General features: G+C 39.0%; 1 protein-coding gene across 2 annotated transcripts in view; it reads right to left on the reverse strand.

Annotated features, from left to right (window-relative positions):
• The window catches only part of RPA2 (replication protein A2, 32kDa), a 22091-nt gene extending 8772 nt beyond the window's left edge, over positions 1-13319 (reverse strand). For both annotated transcript variants that reach the window (XM_010830149.1, XM_010830150.1), the window contains exons 1-6: positions 12909-13319; positions 12540-12646; positions 7856-7957; positions 7622-7735; positions 1544-1618; positions 943-1059 (exon numbers count right to left, since the gene is read on the reverse strand). In XM_010830149.1, coding sequence (XP_010828451.1) covers positions 943-1059; positions 1544-1618; positions 7622-7735; positions 7856-7957; positions 12540-12646; positions 12909-13197 — 804 coding nt within the window. In that variant the 5' untranslated portion in view covers positions 13198-13319. The remainder of the gene's footprint in view (positions 1-942; positions 1060-1543; positions 1619-7621; positions 7736-7855; positions 7958-12539; positions 12647-12908) is intronic.
• Positions 13320-13321: the final 2 nt, after the last annotated feature.

A 13321-nucleotide genomic window follows, 5' to 3' on the forward strand; every position in this document is an offset into this window, starting at 1 on the left:
GCCTTTCTTTGGGATTGGAATGAAAACTGCCCTTTTCCAGTCCTGTGGCCACTGCTGAGTTTTCCAGATTTGCTGGCATATTGAGTGCAGCACTTTCACAGCATCATCTTTTAGGATTTGAAACAGCTCAACTGGAATTCTATCACCTCCACTAGAGTATCTATAACAATATTTATTTTCTTGTTTATGATTCATCTTTCTCAAGAATGTAAGTTTGAGTGCAGATACTTTATCCATCTTGTTCACTGCTGTATTCCTAGGACCTTGAATAATGATTTGCATACGCTATGCTCAATAAATTGAACGAATTTCTCTTTGTATCCTCAGTGCTTAGCAAAGTGCTTGGCAAAGAACAGGATGCAAAAGCAAATCAGTTTTCCAGTCCCTCCTACTGTAACCAGTCCTCCACCTTGCTACCAGAATCATCTAAGGGCATTCTAATACTCAGATCAACAAACCTTTTGTGTGGTCCTAGATGGACTTGTCAAACTAAATTCATTAGAATTCATACAGAAAAAGATGTTGAGAAACAAGAAGCACATGAAACAAGAAGTATAATCTCAGGACAAAATAATGGTGAATAAATTTTCTCATTTAGCCAATAGCTTGAAAGGGAAGCAGCAAAATGCTGTCTTAGTTGGGATTTTTCTCTGAATATGGACTGAAAATCCTGAAGTAAAGCTCAGCCTATAATGATGAGTCTACACTTGAAGTCTGTCTGGGCCTCAGCCATTCAAGACAGTGGAGAGGTATTATGAGAGGAATATGAGTGTTTCATCTGGAATAAAGTAACATGACAAAGCTCACGGAGAAGATTTTTTGAGGATTGAATGATGCCTGTCTTCTGGCTCGATCTGCAAAATGTTTAGGAAATCAAAGCCTGAGCACAGAAGGAGTTCCTCCAGGAAAGAGAAAAAAAACGAAGAGAGTGAAACTGCTCACCTGGCTGTTTGACTTGCTCAGCATCATGTGTGCATTGACTACTTCCAGAATGTGTGTGGTAAACTCATTCATATCCTCCAGGGGAATGATCTTAAAGGCTACCAGGCTTTTCTTGTTCTATTAAAATAAACAGAAAAATGTGAACAAAGGATAAGTACATTCAAGTCAACTGGCTCTTTTCTTGGTTAGAGTATTTTATTAAACGAGGAAAATGTGCTATATATTGAAAAATTTCAACTCAAAATTAATTCAAATATAGTCAATGAAATATAGTCAAAAAACAAAACTAGCTCAGAGATGTTCAATGATTTTCCCAAGGTTAAACAGTCTAGTCTCTAAATCCAGTGTTTGCCCTTCCACATCTAATAAATGCCATAGCTGGCAACTGTAGGCTGAGATCTTGTTCTTTCTCTACTTCCTATTTTAAACTGAAAAAACTCATTATTTCCTTTTGAAGAAGAAAATAACAAAATAACTTCAATATAATTCCCATTAAACATAGAGACTTAGTTAAGTCTTAAGTATCCCAAATGTAGGCATGACTCCAGAAACTGCTTCATGCAAATACATTTTAACTGTTCTTGTTTTTTTCTGACTTTACCTGGAAAGATCTCAGATGACCAGCCACTTTCACATATGTTTCTGGAGGGACCACAGTGTTTTCACTGCTGGCATCCTAACAGAAAAAATACAAACACACACTTAGGTTTTAGTGATGTTGGTGAAAGCCTCTTTAAAATTTCTAATTTATGTAAAGAAAGTTACAAAGTAAGAGCTAAAGGATCCTAATGTAGCACTAACTAGTTTTCCCTGCCTTTTATAATTTAGTATTTTAAAAAATAAAATCAGGAATTAAGATAATCTCTCTAAAAGTAAGTTCCAGTTCTAAGTTCTACATCATGCATATCAAAAAAAAAAAAAAACACACAACAAACCAGCAAACAATTATGGCACTTTCATGCAGTGCTCTTAGGCACACAACTTTCTGGTAGACATACTTCTCAATACAGCAACTCTACTTTTAGAAATTTAAGAAAATTACTGAGAACATGTAATCAAGATTTAGCTTAAAAAAAAGATTTAGCTTTAAGAGTAGTCATCTCAGCATAGTTTTGAATACTACTAAAACATTTAAAGCAACCTAAATATTCAACAAAAAGTATACATTCATATAATGGGATACTTTACACTACTACAAAGGATAAATGGAGAATTCTATTTACTGACTGTGAATATCATTTGTGACTCATGGAAAAAAGCTTATATCCCATGAGGGGAAACATACATGTCAAAATATTAACAAAAGTTAACTGGGATAATTATAAATTATTTTAATATTTCTTTGTGGGTTTTCTAGACTATGTACCTATTATTTATAAGAAAAACGTATAAGCTGACTCAAAATTATTTTCTGCTTATAGAACGCATGTGTGTCTGCTAAACTACTTCAACTGTGTCCAATTCCTTGTGACCCTATGGACTATGCCCACCAGGCTTGTCTGTCCACAGGATCCTCCAGGCAAGAATACTGGAGTGGGTTGCCATGCCCTCCTGAGGGGATCTTCCCCACCCAGGGATCAAACCTACGTCTCTTATGTCTCCTGGAGAAGGCAATGGCAACCCACTCCAGTACTCTTGCCTGGAAAATCCCATGGACGGAGGAGCCTGGTAGGTTACAGTCCATGGGGTCGCGAAGAATTGGACATGACTGAGCGACTTCACTTTCACTTTTCACTTTCATGCACTGGAGAAGGAAATGGCAACCCACTCGTGTTCTTGCCTGGAAAATCCCAGAGACAGCAGAGCCTGGTGGGCTGCCGTGTACGGGGTCGCACAGAGTTAGACACAACTGAGGCGACTTAGCAGCAGCAGGCGAGTTCTTTACTGCTAGCGCCATCTGGGAGGCCCACTTAGAGAATGTTGCTAGAATAACAACAATAAAAAGCTAGAATAGAAAATCTGGATGTTTAAAAATAAAAAGCATTCCAACTCCCATCACCTGGAGGTTATCAACTATTTGCATTTCATTCTATTACTTTATATACCTGAATCTATACCACAGATAAAACTCTGTATTCCCACAAAGAACATTTTAAAACCACTTGGAAAAAGTGAAGCTGGATCTATACTTCTTTCCTTTTACCAAAATTTATAAAAAGGCTTAATCATATATAGAAATATGAAAAGAAACCACAGAAATTATAAAAGGAAACACCAACAATTAAAAAACAATAATCTGAAACAAGGAAAAGCTTTTTAAAGTCAATAGACAAACTACAGAAATAATATGATAAGAGATTACTACTTTTCAGGTTCTTACAAACAAAAATAAACACTCCTAGGGAATCAAAGCACTTAGACAACTAAAAACTCTTCCCACAAATTAACATTTTGTTGTTGTTCAGACGTGTCCAACTCTTGGCGACCCCACGGACTGCAGCACACCAGGACTCCCTATCCTTCACTATTTCTCACAGTTTGCTCAAACTAATGTCCATTGAGTTGGTGATGCCATCCAACCATCTTGTCCTCTGTCGTCTCCTTCTCCTCCTGCCTCAATCTTTCCCAGCATCAGGGTATTTTCTACTGAGTTGGCTCTTCCCATCAGGTAGCCAAAATACTGGAGTTTCAATTTTAGCATCAGTCTTTCCAATGATTATTCAGGGTTGATATCCTTTAGGATCAACTGGTTTGATCTCCTTGCCATCCAAGAGACTCTCAAGAGTCTTCCCCAACACAGTTCAAAAGCATCAATTCTTTGACACTCAGCTTTGTTTATGGTCCAACTCGCACATCCATACATGACTACTGGAAAAAACAGCCTTGACTAGACGGACCTTTGCCAGCAAAAGTAATGTCTCTGTTTTTAATTCGCTGTCTACATTTGTCATAGACTCATTTGTCAGTCTTTTAATTTCAAGGCTGCAGTCACCATCTGCAGTGATTTTGCAGCCCAAGAAAATAAAAGTCTCTCATGTGTCCACTGTTTCCCCATCTATTTGCCATGAAGTGATGAGACCAGATGCCATGGTCTTAAGTTTTCTGAATGTTGAGTTTTAAGCCAGCTTTTTCACTCTCCTCTTTCACCTTCATCAAGAGGCTCTTTAGTTCTTCTTCGCTTTCTGCCATAGGTGTGGTGTCATCTGCATATATAAGGTTATTGATATTTCTCCCAGCAATCTTGATTCCACCTTGTGCTTCATCCCACTCAGCATTTCTCATGATGTACTTGGCATATAAACACGCAGGGTGACAGTATACAGCCTTGACATACTCCTTTCCCAATTTGGAACCAGTCCTCTGCTCCATGTCCGGTTCTAACTGTTGCTTCTTGACCTGCATACAGGTTGTGCAGGAGGCAGGTAAGGTGGTCTGGTATTCCCACCTCTCTAAGAATTTTCCAGTTTGTTGTGATCCACACAGTCAGAGACTTTAGCACAGTCAATGAAACATAAGTAGATGTTTTTCTGTAATTCTCTTGTTTTTTCTATGATCCAATGGATGTTGGCAATTTGGTATCTGGTTCCTCTGCCTTTTCTAAAACCAGCTTGAACACCTGGGAGTTTTCAGTTCACGTACTCTTGAAGCCAAGCTTGAAGAATGTTGAGCATTACTTTGCTAGCGTGTGAGATGAATGCAACTGTGCAGTAGTTTGAGTTCAATTTGGCACTGTCCTTCTTTGGGACTGGAATGAAAACTGACCTTTTCCAGTTCTGTGGCTGAGTTTTCCAAATTTGCTGGCACATGAGTGCAGCACTTTCACAGCATCGTCTTTTAGGATTTGAAACAGCTCAGCTGGAATTCCATCACCTCCACAAGCTTTGTTAGTAGGGATGCTTCTTAAGGCCCACTTGACTTTGCATTCCAGGATGTCTGGCTCTAGGTGGGTGATCGTATTATTGTGGTTATCTGGGTCATTAGGATCTTTTTTGTGTAGTTCTTCTGTGTATTCTTGCCATCTCTGATTAATATCTTCTGCTTCTGTTAGGTCCATACTGTTTCCTTCCTTTATTGTGCCCATCTTTGCATCTCTATTTGCCCATCTTGGTATCTCTAATTTTCTTGAAGAGATCTCTAGTCTTCCCCATTCTGTTGTTTTCCTTTATTTCTTTGTATTGTTCACTTAGAAAGGCTTTCTAATCTCTCCTTGCTATTCTTTGGAACTCTGCATTCAGATGGGTATCTTTCCTTTTCTCCTTTGCCTTTTGAATCTCTTTTCTCAGCTATTCTTACAAATAGCCTCCCCAGATAACCATTTTACCTTTTGCATTTCTTCTTCTTGGGGATGGTTTTGATCATCGCCTCCTGTACGATGTTATGAACCTCCATCCAGAGATTTTCAGGCACTCTATCACATCTAATCCCTTGAATCTATTTGTCACTTCCACTGTATAATCATAACGGATTTGATTTAGATCATACCTGAATGGCCTAATGGTTTTCCCTACTTTCTTCAATTTAAGTCTCAATACGGCAATAAGGAGTTCGTGATCTGAGCCACTGTCAGCTCCCAGTCTTGTTTAAATATAGTTTAAAAAAAATTCAATCTCACTAGAACCAAATTACATATAAAAAAATAACATTCTCAATGACAAGATTGTATTTTTTAAACTATCATCCAAAAACTTAAAGACTCATAAAAACTACTGTTAGGGTGTGGGGAACTAACTGGACATTCTCATGCACTAATTAAATAAAAAAAATGTAAAATCGTAAGTGGAAGAACAACCAAAAAAGAAAGTATTTTAAAATGTATATTTCCTCCAGAAAGTGTAGTTTAATTCATCTTAAAGAGATTATCTCATAATCATGAAGAGATGTACACACAGACACTCACTGGGGCATATTCTGTAATAACAAATGATGGAAACAAGCCAAATGTTCCCTGATTGGGTCTAGAAGCAAGGGATGATGTATCCTTATAATACAACAGGTGGTCACAAGAAATGGGAGAGTTCTGAGTGAAAAGGGCAGATTATGAAGCAGTTGCATATCATATTATCCTTTATGTAAAACTGTAGGCATCCTTCTCATTAAATGTACAAATATGCAGAGAGAAATGTCTAAAAGGGTATTTATCAAAATGTACTGTAACAGTAATCATCTTGGAGATGTGGGATTTCAGGTAATCTTTAAATGCTCACTTATTATAAAAGCAAGCACCATACATTTTGCATGAGTATGTAGTATTAGGCATCTCTAGTAATTACCTCCCCACTTGATGGCAGGGACTGTGTGGTTACATTCTTTGTCTACCTGGAATCAAGCAGTCTAGTTCAGAATTCCAATTATAACTGTTCAATAAATTCTCCTATATTTTTCTGAGGTGCAAAAAATAAAGAACACATAACTATCAAGTTAACTCTTCACAGGTGACTGTGGGTTTTGAAATGGAAATAGCATACAAAGTATTATCCAAATTTTCTAAAATGAATGCACTTTAAAAACATTAAAAAATGAAGAAGCTGGGAATTTCCTGGAGGTCCAGTGGTTAGGACTCCATGCTTCTATAGGAGGCACAGCTTGATTTCTGGTCAGGGAACTAAGATCCCAAAAGCTGCACAGTGCAGAAAATACAAAAACCAAGACACCTTCTGCCCAACTAAAAAATAAAAGGGAACAAGCATATATTTTCTTTCGGTCTATTTTCTCCATGTTTATACATATACTCATATACCTGGTGCTTTGCAAAAATGGGGCCACATCACGCATACTATCTTTAACAACCTCTTTTCCTCTCAACATTTATGGTAAACACTTCTTTGTGACAATACATACATCTCTTCATCATTTGCAGTGTTTTATACCATGGTTTAATTAATAATATCCTATTGCTAACATTGAGATTCCTTTTAGTTTTCCATTATGATAAATAATGCGATGATCAACAATCTTACAACTGAATCTTTGCACACATCTTTATCTTCTTAATGTAAATTTCCAGCAGTGGACTGCTAGATCAACATTTCTGTGATGGGTGATCTTGATCATCGGCTTTTGAGAAAGGTTATACTCATAACATCAAGGTAGGATGGTATCCACTTTCCCAGACAAACACTGACAAACCATTCCCCAAATTAAGTGCCTCCTGCTCTCAACAGAAGTAGATGTTGCTATTCTTTGTTTTTTTCCTTTGTCAATTTAATAAGTTAAAAATGGTATCTTAATGTTTAGTAAACCTGCTTTTCTAATTGTTGCAATTTGTATTTCACCTATTATGAATTACTTGTGCATTTCTTTCCTTGTTTTCCTAAGGTGCAGTGCTTTTTCCTTTGTAAGAACTTTAATTAAAAATTTAAAATGTTTGTAATATGTTGTAAAATATGTCCCCACTCACTTGAATAATATTTACTCAGGGCCCACTATGTAACTGGCATTATTCTAGGTGCTGGGGATACGATGCCAACACAAAAAAATCTTTGTACTCACGAAGTTTATATTCTAGTATGTCCTGTCACTTGCCCTTTAACTTTGTTTATAGTATTTGGGGAAGTTTCAAAGATTCTAAATTTTTATGAAATAAAATGTACTGGCCTTTCATGTTAGGGTTTCTGTGTTTGACGTCTTGCTTATATTTTATTTTTATAATAAGACCCACCTTTAAAAAGTAAAACTAAACAAGTTCGACATCTCCAAAGTCCCAAAGTAACCCCACCCGGATTCCAAAACAACTACTTACATCTGTGTCAACCCACTGGCGAACATCCATGGGTGCAGCTGTCATGTCATCTATCTTGTAAACAATGTTGGTTGCAGCCTTCTCTGCATTTCTGATAATCCCCACAATAGTGACCTAGACCAGAAGGGAAAAAAGTTTAGTTTTCTTGGAAACCAAAGTAACATTTATATATTTTTAAATGATGTTAGTTTTATTTCATTCTTCATGTTAAGTGACTCTTGCACTCTTCCATACCTGTGAAATCTCAACATTTCCAATTCTGAATACTTCATCAACCAGAGTAGCCGAAAGCAGCTGAGATATGGTACAGGGTACAATGTGCTGAGCTCGAGCTCTCTGAAAAAAAAGTACGCATAAATTCAATCAAGAAAATAATTAACCACTGTTCATTTAGCACCTGCTATGTGTCAAGCGCTATACATATAACACTGAATCTTCAATATGATCCTATCTCTACTTCATACAGGTAAAAACCAAGATTATATAGTTAACAAATGCCATACTTTAGACTTCAAACCCAGGTTTGTCTGACTCCAAAGTTCCTGATGAATGGATAAGTCTGTGCTGCACTAGGGATCACCAAAATGAGTAGGCCAGATTGTGGACAGTGTAAGGACCTGCTTCTGGAATAGACTTTTAAGAAGAAACTCCAGCTTTAGGATGAAGGCAAGCTGGAGCTGGGTTTTCATCACTGATGAGATGGGTATTGGAAGGGGTCTGAGAAATGGTCAGCAGAGAAAGAACTCTGGAGTTGTTCTAAGTCTCATGATAAATAACAATTCTGACAATCAAACACGAGTATGGGGAAAATGGGATAAAGGCTTGGTTACACTGGACATCCTAAAGGAAAGGGACAAGAGGCAATGGGCAGAAGAGGACAGACACCCAACTCACATCCGGAAGCAACCTAACAACAGTGTAAACTCTTATTTTGCCTACCACTGGTCAGAGGACATAAAGATGAGTATAATGGAATAGGATTTGCCCTCAACATACTCCTAACTTAGGGGAGGTACAAATGTAAGCAACAATCTTGATCTTTGTACACTACAGAATGAGAAACTCTATGTGGAATCTCAGAAAAATTTATTGGAAATTTCAAGAAGAGGGAGCATTTAGGCTGGACCTTGAAGCACAAAAATTTTGATGGTGAAAAAACAGTGGGTAAGGAACACTCATTATAGACTGAGAGCAAATATGCACTTTCATAGACTCTTAGGAAGAACTATGTACAAGACAGAAAAAGCATGGCGCATTAAAGATGAGGGTTCTTCCTGTTGGAAATCAGTAAGGTGTAAACCAGTAACTGTTCTATATGTAAAACTGATTTAGAAGTCAAAGCTTATCTCTGAAGATACATGATACTAGCAACATTTCACCTTACTGAAGCATAATTTTGAATGGTGAGTACTGCCAGGATAGGAGAAAGTAAGCCCAGCCAACTACCAGCACATATGTCACACAAGGTGGCAGCCAAGCTTGAGGGTAAAGATTATAGCTCCACCACTCAGTACTGTGCCCTTGATCACATTTCTCTACTCATCTGTTTACCTCTGTTTCCTCATCTATAAAACAAGGAATGATAAAATCACTAAAAATCATTATGAGAATTATATGGTGAAGTACATAGACTATCTGGCACACTATAAACACTCAAGAAATATTAGCAATTATTAGGCCAGCTATTATTCCTCACTCTTTCTATCTGCAATAGCTTTTAATAAGGATGTAAAGGAACCAACTATGTTTTCCAATTTTATGGTATTGGTAAATGAACTCATATGCTATATTAGTGCTTATACATTTAAAATCTGTTGAGGTTCTGTTTTCATCTATCACACTTGAGATTTTCACTGTATCTTCAGCATAAGAAAACTAAGAGCCACTATGGTAAGAGCAGCAAGAACATGGCTTTGGAGCCAGACAGTCCTATAAACCTGTGTTCAAACCTCTGCTCCACAGCCCTCGACACACTGCCACCTATTCTGTAAAATGAGGATATCAACCTGTGGAGCTGTTAACAAAACATATACTGTATATAAAACTGCTAATATCAATCTCTATATATAGTCATATGCATTCAATAAAAATTATTATTCCTCAGGTAAAAATGTTATATATGGGTAATTACTGAGGTGTTGGTAATACTTTCTGGAGAAGGCAATGGCACCCCACTCCAGTACTCTTGCCTGGAAAATCCCATGGACGGAGGAGCCTGGAAGGCTGCAGTCCCTGGGGTCACTAAGAGTCGGACACAACTGAGCGATTTCACTTTCACTTTACACTTTCATGCATTGGAGAAGGAAATGGCAACCCACTCCAGTGTTCTTGCCTGGAGAATCCCAAGGATGGGGGAGCCTGGTGGGCTGCCGTCTATGGGTCACACCGAGTTGGACATGACTGAAGTGACTTAGCAGCAGCAGCAGTAAACCTTCAAATTCACCTCAAATCATAGAGGATTCTTGTGTTTTGTTAGTCAGTCAGTCAGTCGTGTCCGACTCTGCGACCCCACAGACTGTAGCCCACCAGACTTCTCAGTCCATGGAATTCTCCAGGCAAGAATACTGGAGTGGGTAGTCATTCTTTCCTCCGGGGGATCTTCCCAACCCTGGTCCCCTGCATTGCAGGCAGATTTTTCACCATCTGAACCACCTGGGAAGCCCTCTTGTGTTTTAACGAACACCTATTATGTGCCAGGAACGATCACAAATAGTTCCTGGTTTGTTCCAAAGAGTCTCAGAGAGAGTGCAAGCACAAGCATGTTTAATTTTGGAAAAAAAAAAAAATTTATTTTTTAGTTGACTATGAATCTGTAAAAAAATCCAAAAAACAAAAATACCCCACCATTTTAAAAGGCAAAACATGATCAATTTTGGAAATTTCACATGAATTGATCAAACATTACAGGTTTATAATCAATAGGAAATGTTTTAGATAGAATGTTAACTTAATTTACTATGGAAAAGGCACTGGATTTAAACATAAAAGACCTGGGTTTGAGACTCCAGGTTACAACCATCACTTCTCTGAGAAGTGGTCTTAATATACAGCCCCAGTCAGGTGGAGATTCTGAGATAAAAATTCTAACAGCTGGAAATGAAGAAAAATATTAAGCTTAAGAAGAAAAGATGAGAACTAATGGTCTATCTTTTATTTTTTCCTTTACAGCCTCAAAGAAGACAAATTTAGAGGACTTGGAATTCCCTCTGGTCTTCGTAGGAAAAAGAAAGATATAATAGACAGAAGTTGCTCACCAGATTTTGGATTTGTGCAGCATCATATGTGCACTGTCTTACTAGCTATGCGAGTTCAGGTGTCCCTGAATCACCTTGAGCCTATGTTGTACAATGGAGTAAATAATAAGTCTCTCATAGGATTATATAATCATATGAAAAATATAAAGCAATGCCCAAATGTATGGGAATTATCAATGAATTCTTTCCTACTGATATACACCTGTGAATCAACAGCTCAGGTAAAACCTTATCAAACCTGGACAAAAAATATAGAACCGACTAATACTGAATCTTAACACCAAATTCTGTATTTTTAAAAAGATGAAATCAACAGCAGCTATTAAATGCAAACTTATTTCTGAAAGAGTGAATAATAAGCATTTGGGTAGGTTTTTACAGATCACTTTCCTATACATTATTTTATTTATCAAGTCTCAGAACCACTCTGTGACATGGATAGTACTAGTACTATTATCTGATGAGAAAAATCAAGGGTCACCAAAACTAAGGATGTAAGTTGCTTCACTAAACTCACACCAACAGTTAAAAGGCAAAGTTGATTCTGGACACTGTGTATTCTGGCTCCAAAACTCAAGTTGTTTTCAGTAATACTCTGTGGGACCATTTATTGAAAGCAATTCTGGGATAGGCGTAATTACATTATTATAGTATTAAGTCTCACACCAACTTCGTAAAGTATGTATTATTAATCCCATTTAGCAGGTGCAAAACGGACTCCCCATTTTAAGAAATTTGTCCTATGATACTCTACAAGGAGTGGCAGAGCAACAGTTCAACATGTAATATATCCACTAGACTTCAAAGACCAGCTCTTTCCACTGCATTAGAGCACCTCATTCGTCCAACTCTTTGAAACCCCATGGACTATAGTCCATGAACTATACAGTCCATAGAATTCTCCAGGCCAGAATACTGGAGTGGGTAGCCTTTCCCTTCTCCAGGGGATCTTCCCAACCCAGAGATCGAACCCAGGTCTCCCACATGGCAGGCGGATTCTTTACCAGCTGACCCACCAGGGAAACCCAAGAACACTGGAGTAGGTAGCCTATCCCTTCTCTAGCGGATCTTCCGGACCCAGGAATCAAACCGGGTCTCCTGCATTGCAGGCAGATTCTTTACCAACTGAGCTATCAGGGAAGCACCTCATTGCGGCTTCCCTAGAGGCTCAGCTGGTAAAGAATCTGCCTGCAATGTGGAGACTCGGGTTCGATTCCTGGGTTGGGAAGGTCCCCTGGAGAAGGGAAAGGTTACCCACTCTAGTATTCTGGCCTAGAGAATTCCAAGGACTGTATACTCCATGGAGTCGCAAGAAGTCGGACACGACTGATCAACTTTCACTTTTCAGGGCACCTCATTAAATTTCATTGAAAACTGACTTTCAGTACATGAAGAATGCAAACTAGGCTAAACAAACAAGTTTTTTCCCACAAGACTGACTCATGAGTTCTACTGGTAAATTTCAAAATAAAGCCAAGTTAACAGTGGATGCAAAATTAGGGAAAACATCACTTTTCAATACTAACAGCATTCAATTATAAAATTCGATAATAACTGACAATTACAGCTCAGGTTTAACACTCTTCTCTCATAAATTTTCTCTCACAGATGAGTTAAGAACTTCAGGAAAGGATAACATAAACCGAAGTACGCTTTCGACCTACGGATTTCTTTTCGGCCTGGGAAGCTGTCGGAGATCCAAAGCCCCCAGGGGACTGTGTGTAGCCGCCGGCTCCCCCGAAAGAGGAGGTGCTATAGCTTTCAAATCCACCTGGTTTTAAACAACAACAGTATAAACATCTGTGCTGCCCTCCAAGCCTCTGAACAACCCACCGGACCCCCACCCTAGACTTCGCTCTAACCACTCGCAGCGTCTTCCTAACCGTCCCCCGCCCCATCCCACCACCCCCGGCCCACACGCCCCCTCAGCCAGTCCCCTGCTCCTCCCAGACCCTCGCCGCCACAGGCCTCGCCCACCCCGCTCCTTGCTAAATCTTTCCTGCGATTCTCATCACGCGCCCCACTCATCATACTATTCCACATCTTCGACACGATTCCCTCACGAGAGAGTTCCAGAAGGTTCTCGCTGGAGGGTTCGCCGAACCGCTTCAAGACCGCTGCCGCTCCCGCTGCGCAGTATCTACTTTTCGCTGGCGCCACAAACTCCTTCCCGCGAAGGACAGAGCCAATCAGCAACAAGAATGCTTCGAGCTTCAGCCAATCAATGCTCACGAATCTACGCCTTTTCCTGTCTTCTCGGGCCAAGCTCCTGAAAACTCGCACTCTGATCCCGTGAGGGCCAGAAGCCCCGGCGGCCATCATTGAAAAGGGCAAAATAAACTGCGCAAGCGAAAGTAAGGCTGAGAACCACTGAGATAGGACGATGTCTCAAGGAAATTACCAATCAAGATGATACGTCTTGATACTTCACGATCTCAGACCGTGT

The sequence above is a fragment of the Bison bison genome, unplaced genomic scaffold (assembly GCF_000754665.1).
Source record: "Bison bison bison isolate TAMUID 2011002044 unplaced genomic scaffold, Bison_UMD1.0 scf7180017864516, whole genome shotgun sequence".
NCBI lineage: Eukaryota > Metazoa > Chordata > Mammalia > Artiodactyla > Bovidae > Bison > Bison bison.